At 39.8% G+C, this 27,194-nt stretch overlaps 1 protein-coding gene across 1 annotated transcript in view; it reads left to right on the forward strand.

Moving 5' to 3' along the window:
- Positions 1–1,361: 1,361 nt before the first annotated feature.
- The window catches only part of ABCB11 (ATP binding cassette subfamily B member 11), an 83,201-nt gene continuing 57,368 nt past the window's right edge, over positions 1,362–27,194 (forward strand). Inside the window, exons 1-6 of the mRNA XM_058191143.1 lie at positions 1,362–1,404; positions 2,317–2,411; positions 3,247–3,268; positions 4,511–4,564; positions 6,525–6,573; positions 7,910–8,151. Coding sequence (XP_058047126.1) covers positions 2,336–2,411; positions 3,247–3,268; positions 4,511–4,564; positions 6,525–6,573; positions 7,910–8,151 — 443 coding nt within the window. The 5' untranslated portion in view covers positions 1,362–1,404; positions 2,317–2,335. The remainder of the gene's footprint in view (positions 1,405–2,316; positions 2,412–3,246; positions 3,269–4,510; positions 4,565–6,524; positions 6,574–7,909; positions 8,152–27,194) is intronic.

Below are 27,194 nucleotides of genomic sequence, written 5' to 3' on the forward strand. Positions count from 1 at the left end.
AAAAAAAATCAGCATCAGGACAGGATTAAAAAACAAACAAACCTCAAATAACAAACAAATGGCAAAAACGGAGATGAGGCAGTAAAAAGAATATAGCAATGTAGCTTCTTGGTAACCAGAGTATGGAATTCAAAACATTGTAAAGATATCTATTGGGCAATGAGGTGGGGGTTGGCTGGATATATGTAAGAAAGTCAAGCCATGTCTTAGTCAAATTAAGAATGCAAAGGATTATTGGATAATCCTTTATTAGATGGTTGGAAACGGCGTAGAAGCGATCGGAACAAACACTTGTAGAATCGTTTGTAGAATCTGTGGCTTAAAAACAGAAATTATGATTATTCCAACCGAATGGAGCTGATAGGAAAATCTAGGATGAGGGACAAAAAAATGTTTAGTTCACCTGTTGCACAAAACTCTCACATAGGGTTGGTTTGGTTTAAAGCAACATCTAGCATTTGTGTTGTGGGTAAATCTTACCACGGTGCATAAAATAGACCAGTCCTAAAATATAAAGTAAAAAACAAGGGGAGAGAGCACATTACAGCAATATGCTAGCAAACTGTTGGACTGCCACAACATTTCAATTCCATTAAGGCAACGATAAGTAACCTGCTCTCTTCCAGATGTTTTGAATGATAGCTCCCATGAATCCAGTCATGATGACAAAGAGCAAAGATTTGTGGGAGTTATTTAGAAGCATCAATTTATCTATCGATCTTTTAAGATGGACTACTTAAAGTGAATTAGTGATGAGTCTCTTCCAGTACATTTCATCAGGTGGTAATCATTTACTACTTAAAGTATTGGAAATACAGGATGCAAGGGCATGTACTGTACAATTGATTGTAGGATCATTGAAAAGAGACAATTATTCAGACACAAGCCCTTCAAATTTACATGAAAAGATAGGGAGACAGAGTAGGCTAAAAATTGCTAATTTCTTCCCTGGTACAGTTAAATATCAATTCTATTTATAGTTAGTTTAATGTTTTTTTTTATTAAGTGCTGATTGTAAGTGATGTTCAACTTTTCAATACTCTCTGACATATACCTGAAACTGCTGGAAGAGATCATCCAATGATTTGGGGTTTGGTGATGTACAAATGTACCCATCCATACGGTCCAGTTTTGGTCGCCCCCCTATAAAAAAGATGTTGAGACTCTAGAAAGAGTGCAGAGAAGAGCAACCATGATGATTAGGGGACTGCAGGCTAAAACATACGATGAACGGTTGCAGGAACTGGGCATGGCTAGTCTAGTGAAGAGAAGGACCAGGGGAGACATGATAGCAGTGTTCCAATATTTGAGGGGCTGCCACAGAAAGGAGGGGGTTAAGCTATTTTCCAAGGCATCTGAAGGGATAATGGATGGAAACTGATCAAGGAGAGATTCAACCTTGAAGTAAGGAGAAATTTTCTGACAGTGAAAACAATCAACCAATGGAACAGCTTGCCTTCTGAAGTTGTGGGAGCTTCATCCCTGGAAGCTTTCAAGAAGAGATTGGACTGTCATCTGTCAGAAATGGTGTAGGGTCTCCTGCTTGGGCGGGGGAGTTGGACTAGATGGCCTACAACTGGTTGGGGTGAAACATACCAAAGATGAATCCTGAGAAGTTGGAGTTGTGTTTGTTCATTATGAATCCCTGACATTTTCATTGTGTCTCTTGATCAGGGTAATACTTATAGATGATGCTGGACAGGCAAGTTGAGGGGGGGCTTTGCCCAACACAACAATGGCAGCATTACCTTGGATGAGATGATCTCACAGCAATGACTTGTGTCCAGTGGTGGGATTGAAGTAATTTAACAACCGGTTCTCTGCCCTAATGATTTTTTCCAACAACCAGTTCACCAAACTGCTCAGAAAGTTAACAACCGGTTCTCCCAAAGTGGTGCGAACTGGCTGAATCCCACCACTGCTTGTGTCCTTATTACTACTCTCCTGAAACCAAAGACCACTTGGAAGCTTCAATTAGTATTGAATGTGATCGCCTAATTGTTGCCAGAAAATTACTAAGATGAGCACAGTACACTTTGTGCCCTGGGCCTCTTCCCTGTCTTCCTGTTAGTTACCTTGACAATTCAAAGTGTTGGTTTTGACTTTTAAAACCCTACGTATCCATAGTTCAGTTATTAAATATTGTTATTTACCATGGATTGTTGTGATTCAACCTACTAACAGATTTGGATTACTATTTTTTAATAAATAAAATTGCTGTCACAGAGTAGCGAGAGACCTGTTAGGGGTATCAAAGATCGTTGTATGGTTTGATGTTAGCCCACAATAGAATCACAATTTTTTTGATTTTTGTAGGAATTGAAAGAAACGAATCATGCCTGAACCAGTTACTTTGTACAGTATTAAGAGAATTGGAGAAGATAATTTAGCCTTTGAATCAAATGAGTCACGTAAGCCTTTGAACTCAGAACACTTCTTAACTTCATATAGTAATTAGTAAACCTGATTCATTCATATCATTCCTTGATTATGGTTTATTGTATGGTCATTGTTTATTACAATGGCCTGGCAAGGGGACCAAACTTTTAATATTTATTGCAATTTAATGTTCAATTTCAACTCCAATTTTTATTGTATTAATGTTCTCATTTTGTATTTTTTTTAACTCACTGTTAAATCTTCATGATTATTTTTAAAAAAAACAACCACCCAGAAAAACAGGGTGGAAATCTTAAATAAAAGGCTTTATAAAATGGACAGAGTTAGATGTTTGAGTAGGCAAAGGCAAGATAACTGAAAGCATAAGGGATTTGAGGAGGCATCAGACAAGGATTTTTCAATTAGTGAAATGTGGAAAACCAGTTTTCTTCCTATCTCAAAAGTGCTTTTTCAAAAGGCAACTGGATTGTTTTTTTCCTTGAGGAAGTAGTTTTCCTCCTACTTGAGGAAGAAGAAGTCGTTTTCCTCCCACTTCTCTTAAAAAGACAAAGGTCAGAACTAAAATCTGTGTTCTTCCTCCCACATAAGGAACCAGTTTAGTGAAACAGAACCAAAACTGAAGATTTGGTTTATTCTGATTTTTCAGTTTTGTTTATTCTGATTTTTTACAAAAGTCATGAGTGCAAAAGTCAGGGGAATCCTTAATCAAGCACTGTATTGCATTACGAAAAGATCAATGGAGTGAAGGAAGCTAGTATAAGTATAGAGCGATTGGTAGGAGAAAGAAAAATACCTTGCTAAAGATTTCACTTCCATATTAACTCCCGTGTATTTCTTCCCCAACAGATAATGACATCAGCAAAGCAAAGTAAGTCAGAGCTCTAGAAGGATGTAGAAGTGAGACCTGCAAAACATGTTGGATGTGGAGCTTCTAATTCTTCCAGATGTCATTTACTCTGGCTATTTCTCAAGATATTTTCTCTGCCTTCCCCCCCTCCTCATCCCTTCCCCATATCCCTTGGTCGCTGAGCATGCTCAACATTCAACCTTTTTATTCTAAGCTGTTTTGCTCTCTGCCAGACTCTTGGTTCCTCTGAGCATGTTGGGTCCTACACCTTGTGAAGGACCTGTGTGAGGACTTCGTTGAGGCATTTTGTGCAATGCAAAGGGCCTATTCTAGGACTTCCCTTAGCTAGAAATACCCTTCTATATGTGTATGTGTATGCCAGAGGTATCAAACTCGATTTCATTGAGGGCTGCGTCAGGGTTGTGTTTGACTTCGGGGGTATGTGTGCGGCCAGGGCGGCCATGACCAGAGTGGGCTCGTCGAGGCTCCATTTTCAGCTGCAATCACCTCCTGCAGCCCTCTTCCAGTGCAAATAGAGCTTGGGGGACTGCGAGAGGCCTGCCTGGGCTCCATTTTCATTGGCAGAGGGCTGCAGGAGGCTGTCGCGGCTAAAAACAGAGCTCGGGAGGACCACGCAGAGGCACCACAGGCCGATCTTTTGCTGTTTCCAGGGTGGCCCCGTGGGCCAGATCTAAGCACCTCATTGGCCAGATCTGGCCTGCAGGCCTTGAGTTTGAGGCCTGGTGTATGCCTTTGCTTCAACCCACTATCTGCAACAAAGCAGCTGTTTTGCTCTGCTGTTTAGAAGCCAGAGCCCTGTTGCTCAGCTTCAAAGCAGTGTTTTGTTCAAATCTTCACCAAAGTAAAGTATTCTGTTGGAGATTTGGACAACCTCTCACCTCCTTCCTACTCCTGCCAGTTTTTCCACTGTGCTCAACCTCCATCAACAATCAGCGTGCCAAGTGTGTTAAGTCTGGCCTTGAATGCCACTCTTTTTTGGGGGGAAAAACCACCTTACTGAAACAGGCTTTTGATTAAATTTAAAGCTCATTCTGAATCAAACTCACTTTCTTTGTATTTCAAGGCTTTTCAAATGATATTTCTTTTAAAGATAATATCCTTATTGAACTCTAACACACACACACACACACACACACACATCTGCAGACTATATTTGGAGGAAGATTAACGGTGGGATTGACTCTGAACAGAACTGGACCATTAATCTTGCTCCCAGTGAGAAAAATGTATTGCTTTTTGCAGGCATTTTGGTGGGAAGAATGAAGCCTCTTCAAAGAACAATGCAAAGGAACACAAGTAAGACAAATTTTCTTCTTTTCTAAAAGTGCATTTGCTGATTTCATGCATTCCATTAAGCTTTTTGGGAAAAGGAGGCAGGACGGAATAATGCCAAGAGAATAAAATATTTTAATATGGTAATGCAGAATATTAAATAGTCCTTCTACAGATACAGGTAGGCTTCTGCTTAAAATATCAACCCATTCTTTAAAAAATACTCTTATTCTTGGATTTGTAGCCTTTGGCCTAATTATCTACTGCATCTTCCTCTTTCCCTGGAAACAGTTGCTTGCGTGTCCTTATGTAACCATTCAGCACGTCAATCATTTCCCTTATCTACTTCAGGAGGCTTACAAAATCATAATCAGAAGACCTATTTGTTAGGTCACCAAGTCCAACATTGGTTTGGTGTGGAAAAGCCAAAGCAATAGCTTGACTCTCCTCTGAATAATTGTTCGATTCATGAAGTGCTCTTATCATGAAGAAGTTTTTTCCAACGTACAAAATCTGTCCTCTCTTAACTTAAAAATCTAGTCCTGCAGGAAATCACACGGTGTCCTTTTTCTACAAGGTACTTCTCTAGAACTCAAAGAGTGCTATCGTGTCATCTCCTCAGCTTTCTTTCCCCAGATCCTTGTTAGGACTTGTCCTCTATTTTCATTTCGTTGCGTTCTTCTGACCCAGTTCTAATCTGTATTCAGGGTTTTTAAAAAAATATCTGAAGCCCAGATTTAGCATATTAGATACTGCCCACTTTTATATAACATGGGACAATTACTCTCCACAATTTGGAAAGCAAAGTTATGCTAATGCTTCCTAGTGTTTCTCCAGCTCTTTCAAATTTGCTCAAGTGCAAGGCAACCACAGAATCACTTGGGACAGTAGTAAGTCCCAGGCAGTGGTGGGATTCAAATAATTTAACAACCGGTTCTCTGCCCTAATGATTTCTTCCAACAACCAGTTCATCAAATTGCTCAGAAAGTTAACAACTGGTTCTCCCGAAGTAGTGCGAACTGGCTGAATCCTACCACTGGTCCCAGAAGTAGCTAATATGTAAAAAGTTCAAAAAGTAAGGAAGTTGAATAAGAATGTAAAGATATGAATTGGTGATGATGTCAGTTGTGAGTTACTAATTTGACCTTTTCAGAAAATTCAAACTAATCTCTTCAGATTGGCTCAATTTTCCTAACCTGTTATTTCCAATTACCTGATACTACAACTCCCATAATTGCCAGCCTATGCAGCCATTAGCAAAATTCCCCTTTGATTTTAATATGCATCAACAAAGTACTTCCTTCCAATAAGTTACGGATATCAGAATAAGGGAGTAACTCTTTCATATATTACTGCAAAGAATTGATTGTTCCATCAATTAACCGATGAGATCTGGCCCGATTACCTGAGAAAACCAAATTTGTACAATGATTCTTAGGCATTTTATTTATGAATCATATTTCCATGCTGCTGCAATCAAAATGACTTTCAGCAGATTAAAAGAAAAAGGTACAATTTAGAAGGTGCAACAATAATACAACAAATACATGGTAGTACATAAAGCTAAAGATAACAATGTCCGTCTCAACTCAGGGAACGGCTCTCTGAAGCAGTTCAGGCTTTAAAATTGCCTTAAAACGAATAGAGAGAGAACTAGCCTGATCTTCATGAGGAGGCCATTTAATAACATCAGGGCTGCAACAGAAAAACAGCGCCTCCTGGCTAACCTTATGACATTTGTGACATGGTACTTTTCTTATAAAGACACCTTTTGCGGGTTATAAAATTTGAAGCCAAAAAGGAAGGAGCTTCTCCATCTCTTCAAAATATTTTATCTGCTGGATGGGAGTCATCTGTGAGGCAAAACTGCTAGTAGGAAAATGTTGTCTTCCATCTTGGAATGTCTGAAGAAGGTCCTGGCAAATCTGCTCGAAGGAGAGAAACCACATGTATAATAATGCCCCATGTTTTTCTTTCTTTGAAGGATACCAGACAAGAAAAGAGATGAGATTCGAATTGGATTCTTTCAGCTGGTAATAACATTCCTGGTTGTCATTATTTTTCATGTATAGCATGTTTCTTGAGAGCAAGTCTCACAAACTTTTCTATCTAGTCTCAGTTCATCTGTCGCAGAACCTCGTCCAATCAAAATAGAAACAAAAGTTCAGTTTTCCAAGAAAGTACTCTGTTATTATATTTAGGAGGGCCATCTTGGAGGTTGAGGCATCAGGCTAGAAATTGGAGCTCTGGTCCCATCTTAGACAAAAAGCTATCTGGGTGATCTTGGGCCAGTCACTTTCTCTCAGCCCTAAGAAGGAGAGTATGGCAAAATACTTTTGAAAATGCTTGCCGATGACTTGTCCAGGCAATTTCTGAGAATCAGATACAATTGAATAGAAAGATACAGTACATGTATGTTTGTGTATGCATGTATACACATTCTGCACAGTCTGTTAAGACTGTGTATCTAACCTGAGTTCCTGTCTCATCAGTTATGAACAGGGGTGAAATCCAGCAGGTTCTGGCAGGTTCTGAAGAACTGGTAGTGGAAATTTTGAGAACTGGCAAATAGCACCTCTGGCTGGCCCCAGAGTGGGGTGGGAATGGAGATTTTGCAATATCCTTCCCCCAGGAGTGGGGAGGGAATGGGGATTTTACAGTATCCTTCCCCTGCCACGCCTACCAAGCCACACCACACCCACCAAGCCATTGGCACAGAACTGGTAGTAGAAAAATTTAGATTTCACCACTGGTTATGAACCATCGTATCAAATCAAGGGGATAAGAGAAGAGAAGGGAAGCTGTTCACTTGTTCAAACCTTAACATTTACAGACTGAAACCAGACATAAAACAATGACAGAAGTCCGGCCTGGAAAGTGGTTTTCAGAATCAAAAGTAAAGTCCTAATCATGTCACTACACTAAACCAAGTCTCTTTTCTTCCCTAAATATTTTACTGATAGTACTCCTCATTTAGCATCTGCTTCCTTTAGCAACTCTTCAGAGTTACAACAGTGATGAAAAAACCAATCTTCACATTTACAATCTTTTGCAGATCTATAAGGCAAAATAAATATGAAGATTGTAAACATAATGGTGATTTCATTTAACAACAACCACTTCAGTTAATGACCAAGTTGCTGGGCTCAGTTTGTGGTAACTAAATGAGGATTATCTTTACAATTATCTGTGCTGGGGGGATTTAATTGAGAAGGTCCTCCTCTATTACAAATTGAAAATGGGAATAGGGACCTGTTATACCTGAAAGGATGCAATGCTATATCGTGAATAAAAACAATGGATTAGTAATATAAAAGCAAATAATGCGAAAGCTACTGATGAACAAACCCTGCCTCTTATTCCTTACAGTTCAGATTTGCTTCTTCGGCTGAGATACTGATGATGCTTTCAGGGGGTATCTGTGCCATTCTTCACGGAACAGCTCAGCCAGCCATGCTGATCGTTTTTGGGATCATGACGGACACATTTATTCAATACGACATTGAAAAACAAGAGCTAAATGACCCAAACAAAGTGTGCATGAATAACACAATCGTTTGGATTAACAACTCCCATCATCAGAATGTCAGTAACGCATCAATAAGTTGTGGGTGAGTGAGCACAAAATATTTTCAGTTTTATCAAATGGTGTTGGCTCAGTTCTTTGGGAGTTTATCTGGTGGGTTTTCTAAATCAGCAAATGATTTGGCCTACTTTTGGCAGATACCGTATTTTTCAGAGTATAAGACGTACCTTTTTCCCCAAAAAAGAGGGTGAAAATCTGGGTGCATCTTATACTCCTAATGTAGCCCCGCCCAGCTTCTCAAACAGAAGTTTCAGAGGCTGAAAAAAGCATCAGAAATGAAACTTCAGAAAAGAAGCCCTCAAACAGAGCTTCAGAGGCTTTTTTTCAGGAAAAAAAGTTTTTTCTGAAACAGAGTTTCAGAAGTTTCAGAGGCAGGGGGAAAAAAGCAAAAAAAAAAAAAAGCGAAGCACAGAGCTCACAACCAAGGAACCTGTTGCTAAAATTCACCTCTGGGAACACCTGATTGGGGGTATTCCGGGAGGCCAATCCACCTGCCAATCAGCTTTTTTCTTATTTTCCTCCCCAAAAACTAAGGTGCGTCTTATACTCTGAAAAATACAGTAATTATTCTGTTAAACTGAGTGCTGGATTTGCAGCCTCTGTGGTCAGAGAAGTTGATGTATTAAAAATGAAAGTGTCTGACCATATGCCACCTCATTTGGGTTTCAAACAGATCTTGACGCTTCTCCAAAGACAGGGGATATTACTACTTACTCAAGAGTTGAGATGCGCTTGTGTTAATAATCTGCAGCCACCTACACTAGCATTAAAAATTAGAACTACTGACTTTAACAGAAGATTTCAAAACGTTGCATTGCACAATCACTTTTAAAAGAGTTGAGATTATCCTGAAATAAAGAGGGAAATCTGCATTGTTCTGTCACCTTCCCCCCTCCCCCTCAGCTTCTATTACCTTGCAGAGGAAGTAAGAATAATACATCTAGTGCATTAAGACTTCAGGGTGTATCCTTTTAGGCGTCTTTTCAACTTCTAAAGCCACAGTGTAGAAACCGATTGTCGCAGTACAACTGGATCCGAGATCCAAAAACCAGACTAAATGTGAGGTGCATTTCGTTATGCAAAACTTCAAAGGAGTGACTTTATTCAGCGTTGTAATTGAACTATCACATCAAAGCAGTCTGCAAACCAAAGGGTGGTTTGGCAGATTTCTGTGCTCCATGTGGTTGTCATAGATGCTGCGCATATTGCAATTTCAATTCCATATGGGGACAAGCTGAAGAAGGGTTGTCTAGCAGAATCTAAGTTTCTTCTGTGTTTATGGAGATTCTCAGTCATCCAGGTCATGGTTGTCCCAAAAGTGTTTTTTCAAGAGGCAACTGGACTGTCTGGTTTTTCTTTGAAGACCTTTCGCTTTTCATCCAAGAAGCTTCTTCTACTCCAGTGCTGAAGAAGCTTCTTGGATGAGAAGCGAAACATCTTCAAAGAATAACAAGAAAGTCCAGTTGCCTCTTGAAAAAGCACCTTTCTTCTGTATTGTCATGCCCTCATTGGAGCCTGAATCTGCGGAGGAGGACGAGCCAGAGCTGGAGCTGACAGAGATCGAGGGGCTGGCTTTGGTGGCTTTGGAGGAATGTGGGGAGGAGCAGGCCGAGGCAGCCCAGGATGCCTCAGGATTTGGACAGTGTCAAAAAAGATGGCTTCTAAACCTGAAGACAGCTTGATAACAGGGAGGAATGGTGGCAGGATGACTGAAATAGGGAAAGCAGAGGACATGAGGAGTGACAGAGCTCAGGCAATCAGCAAGGACCGCCCCCTCCTGATCCCCGAGCATGAAGAGTGGAGAGAAGGTGGGAACAGCACAGGCTGATCTGATGACTTGGGAAAAGAGCGCCCTGTCCCTCTTCACAAGGCACACCTGGGGACTGAGATTTAAGGAGACACTGTGGGGAGGGGCATTTGTCAGGAACAAATGCTTAATTGGTAGAGTTTGGTGTGCCAGTACAGATATTTGGAGTTTGCAGGATTGCTCGCTTCTTCCTTACTTTGTGGTCTCAGCACCTTGTTCCTTACTTTGTGGACTCGTTGTTTGTTTCTTGTTTCATGGACTCATTTCTCTTGCCTAAAAGGAAGCTTAGGATAGTAAAAAAATGAAGGCTGAGACCAAAGATTATGCCTTTTTCCCCACCATTCTAAATTAGTCTGGTTGTTCCAGCTTTAATGGAGATCGTTTAAATGAGGACTTGAAGTTGTTTGTAAGAAATTGCTGAATGTCTTTGTCAATAATAGTACTTCAAACTCTGCAGTTAGTTTTATTTTGCAAACAATATGATGTGATTTTTAGGCTGCATATACAGAGGGATGGAATCAAGATCACGTGAAGTGTTAATACCACTTTATAATGCCTTGGTAAGGCCACACTTGGAATACTGCATCCAGTTTTGGTCACCATGATGTAAAAAAGATGCTGAGACTCTAGAAAGAGTGCAGAGAAGAGCAACAAAGATGAAGCTAAAACATATAAAGAACGTTGCTGGAATTGGATATGTCTAGTTTGATGAAAAGAAGGACTAGGGGTGACCTGATAGCTGTGTTCCAATATCTCAGGGGCTGCTACAAAGAAGAGGGAGTCAAATTATTCTCCAAAGCACCTGAGGGTAGAACAAGAAGCAATGGGCGGAAACTAATCAAGGAGAGAAGCAACTTAGAACAAAGGAGAAATTTCCTGACAGTTAGAACAATTAATCGGTGGAACAACTTGCCTCCAGAAGTTTGAATGCTTCAACACTGGAAGTTTTTAAGAAGAGATAGAACAACCATTTGTCTGAAGTGGTGTAGGGTTTCCTGCCTAAGCAGGGGGTTGGACTAGAAGACCTCCAAGGTCCTTTCCAACTCTGTTATTCTGTTTTCTGATTAATAATTAATTCCCATTGATATTTTTTCGTCTTTTGGCAAATAAGGGACCTTGATGATGCGAGATTCGACACGATCTTTTTTGTAGGTACCTCACATAAAAAATGACCCAAAGATTACATTAGAATTGGTCCGTAGAGTAGACTTTAGTTTTGCTTTGAGAAAAAGCAGATGTGCTTAATATTTTCATATTTTCATTCTAATTCCCACAAAACTGAGACTGAAGTAGCTTCAGGCAGTTCAGCCTTCCCTATTTTACCCACTTCTGAGGTGGGTAAAAATGAGGATCCAGACTGTTGGGGACAATATGCTGACTCTGTAACCACTTAGAGAGGACTGTAAAAGCACTGTGAAGCAGTATATAAGTCTAAGTGCTTTTGCTATTTGCTGTTCCAGTTGCAGAAATAAGGGCCAATGGCTAACATAATTTTGATCAGGCCCCTGTGTTTGTTTCATTCGTTCCCTGATGTTGTCTGAATGCCATCTTTGTCCACCCAAAACTGGAGCAGCTGAAGCCATTTTGATGCTCTTCCGTGGGATTGGTTTATACCCTTGAATCACAAACACAAATAGATGTATTTGCTGTATTTTGCCAATTGAATCTGATCATATTTGCATAGGTTAATGAGATTTGGGGCAAACTGTTATGCTCTCCTTCCTCTGAATGCAAAGGACCAGCCTGTTGCACACCTTGCAGAAGCTGCTAGAAGTCAAAGCCAGAGTTGTCTGAAAGAAGACCTGGAAGAATCAAAGTGGATTCAGTAGAGAAGAACCTGTTCCTTCCATTATGTTTGAATACATAGCTTACTCTGCTTTTGGTATAGGTCAGGGGTGTCAAACTCAAGGCCCACGGGCCGCATCCGGCACACAAGGTGCTTAGATCTGGCCCATGGGGCTGCCCTGGAAACAGCAAAGGACCGGCCTACGGTGCCCACGCACAGCCTGCCCAAGCTCCGTTTTCGCTGGCAGAGGGCTAGCAAAACAAGCTAAAAGCAAAACAAAACAAAAAGAGAAATGTTTCCCCTTTTGCATTTGAGCATCCAAGAAGGGATAGGAAGGGAGAAAGGGTAAGAGGAAAGACAAAGAAAAAGAAGGGAAGATGGGAAGAGAGCAAGAAAGGAAAAAGAAGGAAAGAGAGGAAGGACGAAGAAAGGAGAACAAAGAGGGAAGGAAAAAGAAGGAAGGAAGGAAGGAAGGAAGGAAGGAAGGAAGGAAGGAAGGAAGGAAGGAAGGAAGGAAGGAGATTATAATGAAAGGGAGGAAGGGTCTGAGGGAAGTCTTGCCTTAGCATTTGGCCACCACAGTTGCCCCCTACACGAGTGACATTGAGCTGGCCACACCTCCTGGCTATGCCCCATGCCCTGCCAAGGTCAAACACAACCCTGATGCAGCCCTCAGTGGTATAGGTAGTTGAGAAGGTGTTTGGAAGAGCAGTTAAACAAGGACGAACAGAGGGCTTCAGGGTTTAATGGTTTATGGCAGAGGAAAAATTCACTTACCTTCGCTACTGGTTCACAAATGTGAGCACTCGCATGCACAGAGGGTCAAAAACGGGATGTGATGACATCTGGGCGGGTGGGTGGAGCCTCCCGCTGCCGGCGCTACGGGTTCAGCCGAGCCAAATAGAACCAGCTCAATTTCACCACTGGTTTATGGGGTTTTTTTTAGCACTATATGTGTGGCATTTTTGAGGGATGAAGGGATTTGCTATAACTGTTCTGGAGTTGGTTTAACTTTAAGCCTTTTTCTTTGAAGGACTAGCTTTGTCTCTTTTAAATCATTGATGCATTAATATGCTGTGATTAACATTATAATCCATTGTTGAGGCTTACTTGGAATGAGGGAGTGTGAGTTGTAAGAGGGCAAGCCTTATCAATTGATTGTAAAAGAAAGTTCAATTATAATGTTACACAAGGTTCTAGGAGTTTGTTTTGCTACGTTGGTAAGAAGGCATGGCTTAATTAGGTCAAGCCTCACCGATTAGTTGTATTCCTTGTGGAAATAAGGACACATGACTAACGTAAGAACAAGCTCTTTGGTTGTCTTGCTTCTGGAAATAAGGACCGTGACTTAATTTTCATCCTACTCTCCCAAGAACCTGAAGCAAGAGTAGACATATTGGTAGTTTTATTCATTCCAACATAAGAGAATGTTGAAAGCAAATTATTAAAAGTTAGGAGTCTGTTTGACATTGAGATAGCTGTCCAGAACAGAGTCAGATTTAATTTGCCATGAGGAGAAGCCAGTAAAAGGAAAATGGGATCCAGATCTAGCTAGGCTGTTTTTGGGGGGAAAATAACCCCAATGCATCCTTATAGTAATAGTAATAGCACTTACCGTGTTTCCCTGAAAATAAGACCCTGTCTTATATTTTTTTGAACCCTAAAATAAGCACTTGGCTTATTTCATAATAAATAATAAAAATAATAAACAAAGTACACAAAACAATAAGAGGCACCAAAAACCAACTTTCACACTTCACACACACACAACACAACACAACTGACTCACATCCACACACAAAATGCCACATACAGCTTCGTGAGATTTTGTGTGTTTGTGTAGTTACAGTGAAACACTACAGAAACACACCAAATCTCAGAAAGCTGCACAAATATTTTATTTTATTATTTCATTTTATTTTATTTATATTTTAGATAAAATATAATCTAAAAGAAGTTTTAAATTAAAACTTCTTCAACTTTAAATTGCTATGTCTAAAAAAAAATAAAACCCCTAAAAAAAACCCCAATTAACTATTTTTTAAAGCTCCCCCCCAAAAAACCCCCCAGTTACTTACCCAATTGAAGGGACAAGGCAGGCAGATTGAGTTGCTCACCGATGAGATGGATTGCAGGCAGGCAGATTGAGTTGCTAGCTGATGCAATTGATTGCAGCAGCCAAAGCAAGGCGGAGCAAGCCCGAAAGAAGCATCAAGCTGCCAAGTAGGCAAGTGGGGACCAGGCGATTGGGTGGGCATGGGCAGGGGAGGGGGCAGGGATTTTTGCTACCGGTTCTCCGAACTACAGGGGTGAAATGCTCCCGATCCGATCCGAACCAGGAGCATTTCACCTCTGGATCAGCCTCTTTTAGCTGCTGTAGAATTGCCTGTTGCCCAAGAAAATGGGGTGGGAAAGAACCAAGAGGGAGCTTTGGTGGGAAAAAATTGAGCTGCCACATTCAGCTCTTGCAGAAGTATAGAGGTTACTGTAATCTGAAAGACTCTCTAGGACTATCAAAAGAGAGAGGGACATTTTAAAAAAAATTGTATAAATGATTAGTCTGCTCTTAAAGAAACTCTGGAAGATGCTGGCCTCACTATCAGGTAGGAAGAAGGTCAAAGAGTAGCAGCAATTGTCTCAAAAGTGCTTTCCCAAAAGGCAACTGAACTTTCTTGTGTTCTTTTTTTCCTTTGAAAACGTTTTGCTTCGCATCTTAGAACTGAACTGAAGAAACTTCCAAAAACAAAGAAAGTCCAGTTGCCCTTTGGAAAAAGCACCTCTGGGACAACCATGACCCGGGTGATTGAGAATCTCTGTAGGCAAGAAGCAACAATTGTTTAAACAGTTCTTGGAACAGCAAACTGTGTCTAAGTCCTAGGCATGTCACATGTTCTTTTTTGAATAAAATACCATAGGTCAGGCAGTTAATGTTTATTTTATTCTTACTCCAAAATTTGCTTTATTCCTTTGAGAAATAATAGGGCAGAGTTCTTATTAAGCCAGACAGCAGAAATGGAGACCGAGTGCCCCTCTTGTTACAGTTCTTCTGCTACCATGCCAGCCCTTCCTGGTGTCATTGTCCCAGCCCTTCCATGCCAGTTGCCCCTTCTACCAGCCATCTGCCTGCCAGGCTCTGCTCTCTTCTGATATGGTGCTCAGTTCTCCCAACCAAATAACTCCTTTTCTTTCTGAGCCTACCAGACCTATTGCACTCTTGCTCCATATTGGCACAACCAACCGTGAACCAAATATACCTTTTCCTTTACGCCCTAAATTGGCACAGTCTTTGAACTCCAAATCCAGAGGTATTTTTCCTCCATGTTACCTTTCCACCAAAATGACGCCACTTTGGCGCACGCTCATAATTCTGAGAGGTTGCCATTTGTGTCAGGCAACCCAGCTCTGGTTACAAAGGAAGAAAACTCTCTCCAAGGGTATTCCTTTGAATCACGGAAATAGAACAAATCCAGGTGTGATTGAGGTCTATCCCTTCGTACATGCATGTGGCCCTGATGCATGTACAAAGGGGTCGGGTTTTGGCTGCCCATTTGCTGCAGCCATCTTGAGCATCCGAGGGACTATACTTGATTTTGCCACAACACTCTAACAGTTCAATGCTGGCTTGATCAGCTTGCCGATGGCCCCACGTGACCTCTAGGGTCATGTTTCATTTTTAAGCTCTGCAGCATGGGGAAAGGTTGCACCAAACTCTCTTTCTGGTGAGCCCAACTAACACTGGTAGTTGCTGCTTCAAACACTTCCTGCCTTTAAAATGGGAATGGCAGGATTTAAAGAATGGTTCTTTCTCTGTGGCTTACAAATTGGTTTTTTTTTTTTTATTTATTCATTTTCCACCTTTATGGTTTTTTATGAATAAATCAAGATAGGGAACATACTTAAATATTCTTTTCTCCTCCTATTTTCACCACCACAACAACCATGTGAGTTGGGCGGAGCGTGAGTGACTGGTCCAAGGTCACCCAGTTAGCTTTCATGCCTAAGGCAGGACTAGAACTCACAGTCTCCTAGCTTCTAGCTTGGTGCCTTCACCACTAGACCAATCTGGCTCTCTGGCATTGCATCATGCTGGGCCACTAGTTGTGCTTTCTCTGCCCTGTACTATATTGGCAGCTATGTAGATCCTTTGGCACTCTTGAAAGACCCAGTGAAGAAGCGCAGCAAAACTTCAGCACCCCACAAAGTATGCCCATGGCGGTTCTTCTGAATCCTGCTTAGAAACTGCTCAGCCTGGCAGTCCATCAAAGCCTGTGAGGGGGGCGGGCAGGATGGAGGGGGGGAGGCTTGCTAGCCCACTACACCAACTCTCTTGGTGCCTCAGAAGGGGAATTCAAGACTGTATATCAGATCAAACGTGATATCCCAGCAAAGCAAGACAGTTTTGGAAAACTTTCAGCTTAATTTGACTTACAGCCCAAAGCCCAAAGTTTTAGAAAACCTATATAAATTGGAGTTGTCCCTCTTTTTGGGTGGGAGGGTATAGCTAGGCAATGAGGAAGCTATTTATTTCTCTCTTTTTTTTGAAACCAAGATGGTATTTTCAAAAGAAAATGATCCGTGATAAAACCATTGAATGTAACTGGTTGAAATTTGTCAGGGTTGATGTCTATTAAAGAGACTTTAATGTCTGCTTTTTTCAGCCTATTCTGCCAAAAAACAAACAAAGCCATTTCAGTTACTTTGAATTTTCCCCCAATAGCCTATGGACAAATATGGAGAAAAATCTTGATGAGTCTCTCTCTTCCATATGCAAATGAGCAATCTGTTCCAGAGGTGGAAGGGAAATGCTGCACCCATTGTAGCCTAAAATGATGACAGAAGAAGCTGACAGGAATTGAATTACCTTTTTCCACTTCAGTATGCAGCATTAAATGGTCAACAATCGGATAATAATAAGATTTAGAATACATATAGTCAAATCTGTTTTTGGTAGTATTTGGTGGATTAAATCTTGTAAGTGTGGTTTATTACCGTGTTTCTCAGAAAATAAGACCCTGTCTTATATTTTTTTGAACCCTGAAATAAGCGTTTGGCCTTATTTCCATGCGCTCAAAAGCCCGATTGGGCTTATTATCAGGGGATGTCTTATTTTTTTGGGGGGGGAAACAGGGTATGTGGGAGGGAATGAGTAAGATTGTACTAGATGCAGGTTAGTTTTATTTTTGTGTGTGTGAATACTGTAAGAACAGCTTTATTTCTTCTGTTAGATTAGATCGCCTCAAATTTGTTTTACCCCTTGAGAACATGAGCTCACAGTTTAACATTAGAGCAGGTCAAAATTGATAATTCCCCTGTGAATACAGGCCAAAACATCATCTCATGCTGCCAAAAATTGAAGCAGCCACAAAGGTTAGGATGTTTTCTTGTTAGACTACAGATGATTTTTCTGAAACTAAAATCTTGGACCACCTAGAATGAAATCCTTTTGACCTCAATCATCAGGATTGAAAATATGCCTCCTCCTCCTCTTTCTTCACAGTTCATGTCTTCAAAATGAAATGTGTCATGGCTGATTTTTGCAAAGCAAAATGAGCAGCCTGTTGCATCTCCAGGAGGGGTTGCGGGGAAGCTGCTTGGATCCCCATACCTTGAAAAGATGGCTGGAAATGTATCAGGATAGGATCACTGGATAACTGAGGGGTTTCCTTAAGAGCATTTGTTGGTACAGTTCTTGGTTTTTGCTTATTAAGTTCACTGTGTACTTTTTCAGTAGTAGTTTTATGCTTGGGATGGGATAGTTGTTTGTTTTCTTGAGTTATAAATGACATCTAATTTTTGTAATGTATTTTGTCTTTTAATGACCCCTTAATCCCTTGCATCGGGGTAGAGTCAAGGCAACTAAATGGAGCTGAGTGTTTGCTGGCTGGATGCCCTTCCTGTCACCAATGCAGAGGTCACAGCAGATATGTTCATGTTGTGCCCAGAGAGAGAAATATCTGCCGCTTCCAAGGATCAAACTCACAGCCTCCTGGTTGTGTGCGAGAGCTCCATTTCTAGGCCACTGTACCACACTAATTTTTGTAATATATGAGTAATTTATTTGTTTCTGCATAAAAAGTTGGCCTGATAATCGTTTTCCACACATCATTAAATATTCTTGGTGTTTCTGCAGGAAGTCCTGACTGGGGGAAAGTTTGTTTAACTCTATTTGGGAACAAGAGGCCGTGTATATATCATTTTAAGCCAGTTTTGTTCAGAGGAAATGGGTCATGTCGTAGTCTTTCTGGGGATAAAGGTTGTTGGTATGATTAAGCTGGACTCCATAAGTTTACTTTATAAGCAACCTTCATTTAGTGGCATTTGCAATTAGAATGTTGTTGAAAAAGTAGTTTTACAAACACCTCACATTTATGATCTTCACAGATCCATAAAGCAAATAAAAGTTGAGGTAAGACCAGAAGCACAGTTTCACTTAATGATTGTTTTGCTTAATGACCAAGTTGCCAGTCCCAATTGTGGTCACTAAACAAGACCCACTTATCTACCTCTGAGAGTAATACAGTGTATTGAACGGGAAACATTTGTCCAGTTTCAAATATTTAGTGAAGCAATAGAGGCTGTAATAAACCCGGAACTTTGGGAAGCCAATATTAAGCTCTACCTCGTTTATATGCAAATCCTCAACCTACTGCGGTAGTTGTTGCTGAGAAAATACCAAAGCCAGTGTTGTCTGAAAGAAGAGCTGGAAAGAAAGTGGATTTTGGATCTTTTCTTCTTCCAGTGGTGGGTTTCAAATTTTTTTACTACCGGTTCTGTGGGTGTGGTTTGATGGGTGTGGCATGACAGTGGGTGTGGCTTGGTGGGTATGGCAGGGGAAGGATACTGTAAAATCTCCATTCCCACCCCATTCCAGGGGAAGATTACTGCAAAAATTCGCATTTTCTTCCAATCAGCTGGGGCAGAGAATCAGCTGGGGCAGAGAATAGATGGAGGTGGGGCAGAATTTTTACTATCGGTTCTCCAAACTACACAAAATTTCTGCTACTAGTTGCCCAGAACAGGTCAGAACCTGCTGAAACCCACCTCTGCTCCAGTCTATTTAACTATCCCACTGTTTGAATAGATGGAAGATTATTATTTTTTGTCCCTGTACCCTAAAAGAAAGGTGAAGAAAGTATCAACAAGGGATTGTAGAAAGTTAGCACTCACCCCCACTCCCCGAAGAATGAAATATTTTAAGAAATATTAAAAAGGCAGAATATTATATTTCCTTGGATGAGAAATGGAGAAGCATGTTTTAAAGACAAAGCAGCTTCCTGCATTCCCCACCACCACCTTTGTCAATGGGCCAGAGGCAGAAACTCATTTCCCCCACCTTTGTCAACAGGCCATTAAGGCCTCAGCCAAGCTCACTCATCCCCCCCCACCTTTATCAATGGACCATCATCTGCAACACAATAGGACCCATCTAGCAACAGAAACTCACCACATGACAAGACTCAAGCTTGGGAGACAACCTACAAAGTTAACTAAGACCTCCGCCCCCCCTGGGAGTCTGAAACCAATCAGGCTACATTTCTTATACAGGAACAGGAAACTCTGAGGTGGGGCCCAACAGAGGGCATAAAACCAAACTTAATGGCCTGTTGACAAAGGTGGGGGAAATGAGTTTCTGCCTCTGGCCCATTGACAAAGGCACTGCCAGCATCTCACCCCTTTTTTCTCCTTTTCTTCTGTTGGAAGAAATGTCCATCTAGGTTCAGTTCCAAGTGGGGAAAAAGACACTGGAAACATGGAGACTGCTTGGAAAGATGGTTTAATGGTGGACAGGAGCACATGGTTTGAGAAAAGGGATGAGATGCTGAGAGTCCCTGGGTTTATGCTCTCTCTAAGCTTTGAACTTCCTGGGGCACAGGAAGAGCATCCTGATTGGTTGTCACATCCCCAGTGGGTGGGGATCTTAGCTAGCCTTGCTGGCTGATGTAATCTTCCCAGGTGCCATGTGGTGAGTTTCTGTTGCTAGATGGGTCCTATTGATATGTCCTATTAGATATGAGTCCTATTAGATATGAGCCAGCAGTGTGCAGCAGCTGCTAAAAAAGCCAACACAATTCTGGGCTGCATAAATAGAGGGATAGAATCAAGATCACATGAAGTGTTAGTGCCACTTTATAATGCCTTGGTAAGGCCACACCTGGAATATTGCATTTAGTTTTGGTCGCCGCGATGTAAAAAAGATGTTGAGACTCTAGAAAGAGTGCAGAGAAGAGCAACAAAGATGATTAGGGGACTGGAGGCTAAAACATGAAGAACGGTTACAGGAACTCGGTATGTCTAGTTTAATAAAAAGAAGGACTAGGGGAGACATGATAGCAGTGTTGCAATATCTCAGGGGTTGCCACAAAGAAGAGGGAGTCGGGCTGTTCTCCAAAGCACCTGAGGGTAGAACAACTACCCGAGGGTGCACTCGGAGGCTCCAGTTAGTCCAGAATGCAGCTGCGCGGGTGATAGAGGGAGCTACTCGTAGCTCCCATGTAACACCGCTCCTGCGCAGACTGCACTGGCTGCCTGTGGCCTTCCGAGTGCACTTTAAGGTGTTGGTTACGACCTTTAAAGCGCTCCATGGCTTAGGACCTGGGTACTTACGGGACCGCCTGCTGTTACCACATGCCTCCCACCGACCCGTACGCTCCCATAGAGAGGGACTTCTCAGGGTGCCGTCCACCAAACAATGTCGGCTGGCGGCCCCCAGGGGAAGGGCCTTCTCTGTGGGGGCTCCCACACTCTGGAACGAGCTTCCCCCAGGTCTACGTCAAATACCTGACCTTCGGACATTCCGTCGCGAACTAAAGACACATCTCTTTATTCGCGCGGGGCTGGCCTAAATTGGATTTTAATGGGAAATTTTATTAATTTTTAAACGGGGTTTTTAGTTTATGGTAATTTAATTTCAGGCTAATTTTAAATAAGTTTTTTAAATGATATTTTAACTTGTATATTTGTATTGCTGGTTTTATCTTGCCTGTACACCGCCCTGAGTCCTTCGGGAGAAGGGCGGTATAAAAATAAAATAAAATAAATAAATAAATAAATAAATAAACAAGAAGCAATGGGTGGAAACTGATCAAGGAAAGAAGCAACTTAGAACTAAGGAGAAATTTCCTAACAGTTAGAACAATTAATAAGTGGAACAACTTGCCTGCAGAAGTTGTGAATGCTCCAACACTGGAGATTTTTAAGAAAATGTTGGATAGCCATCTGACTGAGATGGTGTAGGGTTTCCTGCCTGGGCAGGGGGTTGGACTAGAAGGCCTCCAAGGTCCCTTCCAACTCTGTTGTTGTTGTTGTTGTTGTTATGATGATGATGATGATGACGATGATGATGATGATGATTGTTGTGTTGCAGATGATGGTCCATTGACAAAAGTGGGGAGAATGAGTTTCTGCCTCTGGCCCATTGACAAAGGTGGGGGGAAGCAGAAAGCTGCAGGGAGCTGCTTTGTCCTCAAAACATGTTTCTCAATTTCTCATCCAGGGAAATATAATATTCTGCCCTTTTTAATATTTCCTAAAATATTTCATTCTTCTAGGAGGGGGTGGGTGCTAACTTCCTACACTTCTTCACCCAACATCTTGAAGCATGTGATCGTCTTTTCTGCTCAGGCACTCAAACCATGTGATCCTGTCCACCATTAAACCATCTTTCCAAGCAGTCTCCATGTTTCCAGTGTCTTTTTCCCCACTTGGAACCGAACCCAGAAGGACATTTCTTCCAACAGGATGTTGGAAAAAGAAGAGAATTAGTTGTTTTCGGCTTTGGGATCCTATCTTAAATAGGGGAGAGGTTATTGCTGTGTGGAAAATGGCAGACTTTATGTTAATGTACATAGCGATAGAGTGGCTTCTTGAAGATTTTTGTAAGACTAAAATTGTGAACTTGCATTGTTAGCAAAGTGTAATAATAGGTAAAGCCAGGATAGGCCACAAAACAAATGCAGAGCTGACTTCCGGGTGGCTCCACCTCTTCGCTGAGCCCTAATTAAAGGGGCTCCGCACTGAACATCGTAAGCCAGGAAAAGCCGGCTTTAATCTTTTTCCCTGGATGAAAGGGGGAAGATAAGAGAAATAGGAAATGTTGGTAGACCTCCCCAGAGGCTTTGTTTTAATTAAGCAGAGCCTCGAAGGGTCGACGGGTCCCATAAATATTCCTGCCATTCTCCGACTTCAGTGCGTGTCTGCAAAAGCAGGAAAAGAAGAAAGTGTCCATCTCTGCTACTTGTCTTATCTTTATGGATCTCTTTAAGCAGACGGAATGAATGCAAGCGGACAATTATTGGATTGCAAGTATTTTTGATTTCCTGACTTCTACCTTCTAAAAAAAGAGGATTTTTTTTTCCTTTGTTTTAATTGACTCTTAAAGATGGCGCCTGAACGGGAGTGAAGTGACGAATGGAATTTTAAACAGTCTGTGCAACTAAGAAGATAAGAAATGTTATGTGTGGATTTTAATGAAGTGAACTGAGCTCTCCTATACTTAAAGGGGAAAAGAGAAGTTTCTAGACTTATATTTTGTGAATTTTAAAACTGAAATGGCTACTAAACCACCTAAGACTGGGGGCAGAAGGGTTCTGACCCAGCATTAGAAGATCTGATTAAAGAGCAAGGAAAGTGTCTGAAGAAAGGTTTAAGGAGATTATGGATAATAATGAGAAAATAAGAGAAGAAATAAAAGAGAATAATAAAAAAATAAGAGAAGATATCTTGATGGCTTTTCAAGGTTTGGCAAAAAGACTGGAGGTGGTGGAGGAGGAGGTGCAAGAAATTGTTCAGTCAAATCAACAAATAGAAAATAGAATGGGGGGAATGCAAATCAAATTGGATAAAAATGAAGATCAAGTGGTGGTGATGCAGTATAGAATGATGGAAGGAGCTCTGAGAATTAGAGGTTTGAATGAGGAAAAAGGGGAAGATTTAAAAAATTTTTTTATCAGAAGCTTTGGCTGAATTTATTGAACTTGATCCACAAGAGGTTGCTTATCAAATTGACAAAATTTATAGAGTTAATTCTTGGATTGCTAGGCAAAAGAAACTTCCTAGAGACATTGTGGTTTATTTTTTGAAAAGAACAGTGAGGAATCAAATTTTGCAAGTTGCTTTTCAGAAAAACTTGAAAATAGGGGAACAGGAGTTGAAGGTTTTGAAAGAGATTCCTCCCAAGATGTTAAGGGATAGAAAGGACTTTACATTTTTCGCACAAGAACTTAAGAAATACCAGATTCAATTTAGATGGGAGGTTCCAGTTGGCTTGACAGTGTATTATCAAGGAAGGAGATATCGTATTGACACAGTGCTTAAGGCCAAAGATTTTCTTTCTACAGTGCTGAAATTTGAAATAGAAATAATAGAAAAAAGAATTCAAGAGACTCAAATGGGTGTGGAAGCTGAGGTGATTCCAGTGATGTTACCATCAGAGGAACAACCACAAGAACAAAGACTGACGAGGGGAGCCCTTAAGCGTAAAGAAAAGGAGCAACAAACTCAAAGTAAAGTTCAGGACTCTGCTACAGAAGCGGTGGGAGGAGCACGGCCGAAGATACGGGAGGACGATCTTCAGTTGATTGCCCAAAGGCTTCAGCAGCCCAGTAATGGCAAATAAAATCTTGACTTGGAATGTCAATGGTTTGAACTCAGCTCAGAAGAGAAGAAAAATATTTCATTATTTGAAACAATTTAAAATGATGTTATTTGCTTACAAGAAAGCATATTAAATTATCAGATCAAAAGTACCTAATAAACTCAAAGTTAGGTAAACATTTTGTTGCTTCAGCTTTGGAGAAAAAACATGGCATAGTGGTTTATTTGAGAAAAGATATACCAGCCAAGTTAATAGAGGCAGATATTCATGGAAGATATATTGCTATTGAACTTACAATAGAAACAAAAAGGACTCTCTTGCTTGGTATATATGCACCCAACCAGCAACAAGAAAAATTTTATAGAATGTTATATGATAAGTTGATTCTATGGGATTATAAATCGTGTATTATATTGGGAGATTGGAATGGAGTAATAGATACACGAAAGGACAAGAGAATTTCTTCCAAGAAGATACCTGCACATGCAAAGCTGCCTAAATCCTTTTTTGATATGATAGAAGATTTTGAGTTAAGAGATGTATGGAGACTGCGGAATTTGGAGGAAAGAGACTATACTTTTTTCTCTGATAGGCATCAATCCTTCTCACGTATTGATTTTATTTTAATTTCTAATGATTTGCTTTTTAGGGTGAAGAAAACTAAGATATTTCCAAGATGTTTGTCTGATCATAGTCCTGTTTGGATGGAATTGCAATATGGAAAAGAGGGTAGAAGAACTTGGAGATTAAATGAAAATTTGTTTAGATATCAGGATAATGTAAATCAATGTAAAAAGCAGATGAAAGAATTTTTTGATTATAATTTGAATAATGAAACATCGATAGAAATGGTTTGGGACTGCAGTAAAGCTTTTATGAGAGGTGTATTAATATATCTTAATAATAGACAGAGAAATAAGCAACAAAGACAGCGTAGGTATTTAGAAGAGGAAATTTATAAGAAACAACAATTATTAATACATAATCCACATGATCAAAAACTTAAAGATGCAATAAAGTTACTACAGAATCAATTTAATATGATAATGGCTGATCAGGTGGCAACAAATATACAATATGCCAAACATAATACTTTTGTAACGCAAATAGACCTGGTAGGTGGTTAGCATACACTTTAAGGAAAAGACAAAACAACGTACTATAGAAAAATAGAATACAAAGGTAAAGAGAGATACCAACAGGATAAAATTAAAAAGCTTTTTAGAATATTATACAAATTTATATCTTAAAGATAATATATTGAATAGGGATATTGATAATATTTGAAGGAATATAAGGTTAAAAATTTAACTTTAGAACAAACGGATGAATTGAATCGGCCTATAACCTCGGAAGAAATTATTTTGGTAATTAAACAATTAAAATGGGAAAACTCCTGGTACGGATGGGCTTACAGTTAGTTATTATAGGAATTTACAGGATGAGATGTTAGGTCCACTTAAGGAATTATTTAATCAGATACAACTAGGAGAATTCCCCTCATGGAGAACCTCTTTTATTTCATTGATACCAAAAGAGGAACAGGATTGTTCTAAACCTGGGAATTATAGGCCAATCTCACTTTTAAATAATGATTATAAGATTTTGTTAAAATAATAGCTAATAGATTAATGTTGATTCTGCAGCGAAGAATTCATAATGATCAATCTGGATTTATAAAAGGGAGACAGATGAGGAATAATGTTAGGCAGATTGTTAATTTACTGGAGTACTTAGAAAAGAAAAATTTTATTCCAGCAGCATTTATTTTTCTCGATGCAGAGAAAGCTTTTGATCGATTGCATTGGGATTTTTTATTTAAATTAATAGAAAAGATGCAATTTGGAGATGGTTTTTTAAGAATAATTAGGGCAATTTATGGAGAGCAAACAGCACAGATTATAATCAATGGTAGCTTAACAGAACCTTTTAAGATTGCGAAAGGAACAAGACAGGGATGTCCTTTATCACCATTATTGTTTATTTTAACTCTAGAACCATTATTGGATAAAATACGAGAAATAAAGGAGATAGAGGAATTAGAGTTAGACAGTATGAATATAAGTTAAGAGCTTTTGCAGATGATTTGGTGATTACTTTAACAAACCCTATAAATTCTACTAAATCTTTGTTGGAAATAATTGATCAATATGGGAATGTCTCAGGGTTTAAGGTAAATCAGAAAAGACAAAAGTGATAATAAAAATATGGCCAGACAACAGAAAGAAAAACTAGAGGAAGTAACAGGATTTGAAATTGTAAAGAAGGTTAAGTACTTAGGGGTTTATATTACGTCATCAAATGTGAAATTGTATAAGAATAACTATGAGGTTTTATGGCAAAAGTTCAGAAGGAGTTGATTGTTTGGAAAAATTGCAATTATCTTTGCTGGGAGAATTGCTGCTATTAAAATGAATGTTTTACCTAGATTTTTATTCCTCTTTCAGATGATACCAATAATTAAGAAAGATAAGAATCTTGAGGAATGGCAGAAGGAATTAACAAATTTATATGGGAAGGTAAAAAGCTAGGGTTAAAATGAAAATAATTCAAGATTCTCGGAAAGGGAGGTTTAAAATGCCTAATTTTAAATTATATTATGAAGCAGCTGCTCTCTCTGCAATAAGTGATTGGTTTAATTTAACAGAGGACAGAATTTTGAATATAGAAGGTTATGATTTGTTATATGGATGGCATGCATATTTAATTTATGACAAAAAGTGGATAAGGCCTTTAAAAATCATGTGCTAAGAAATGCCCTTCTGCGTGTTTGGAAAAATACTCTTATAAACTAAATTATAAGGTTCCTATATGGGCATGTCCTAGACATACAGTAGAAAATATAAACATAGAACAGAATCAGGAAATGATTACATATAAAGATCTTTTGTATACTGAAAGAGGTAATTTGCAGTTAAAATCTCTGCAAGTATTAAGAGAGGAAGGGAAAAATTATACTTGGTTTCAATATGAGCAATTACGTGCTAGATGGAAGGGAGATCAGAAAATTGGTATAGAGCAGAACGAGGGAAATTTGATAAAGCAAATTAGAAATCAGTCTCAGGAGCATATAAAGAGATTGTATAATGTGTTACTTGAAATAGATTCTGAAAGGGACTTGGTAAAGGACTGTATGATAAAGTGGGCACAAAATTTTCAGGAGCCAATATTATTGGAAACGTGGGAAAAATTTGGGTTAGAAATGTTAAATTCACGCAGGCACAGAATCTGAGGAAAATTTTTATAAAATGTTTTATAGATGGCATCTAGATCCTAAAAATTATCGTGTATGTATCCAGAAATGCAAGCAAAATGTTGGAGATGTAATTGTGATGACGCTACATATTTTCACATTTGGTGGACTTGTAAGGACATAAAGGCCTTTTGGATAAAAATTTGGTGGATTTTACAAAATGTTCTGAAAAGAAGATAAAGTTCCTGCAATTTTTCTTGTTGGGAATTATTACGGATTGTACAGTAATTGAGACTAAATTGATTTTAAATCTAATAACTGCAGCAAGATTACTAATAGGACAATATTGGAAGAAAAAGAAGTACCAACAATACAAGAATGGATATTGAAAGTTGCCAATTTGGCTGAGATGGCGAAGATATCAGCCTTTTGAAAGACAATACGCAAGAAAGATACTTAAAGGAATGGAAAAATGGATTGACTATATTCAACGTAGATATCAGACTAAGAGTTATCAGACTGTTTTGAATGATTATGATGTATTATTTTGATTGCTTTGGGGAAGTTAGGAATTGATGATTGTAGGGGTATAATTAAGTTGGGACGAAATTTTTTTAGCATATGCTTGTTTTATTTTTAACTATACCTTGTGCTCGTTCCGGGAAGTCGGGGGGGGGGGAGGGGGGTTG

Source organism: Ahaetulla prasina, chromosome 1 (genome assembly GCF_028640845.1).
Source record: "Ahaetulla prasina isolate Xishuangbanna chromosome 1, ASM2864084v1, whole genome shotgun sequence".
NCBI classification, from domain to species: Eukaryota; Metazoa; Chordata; class Lepidosauria; order Squamata; family Colubridae; genus Ahaetulla; species Ahaetulla prasina.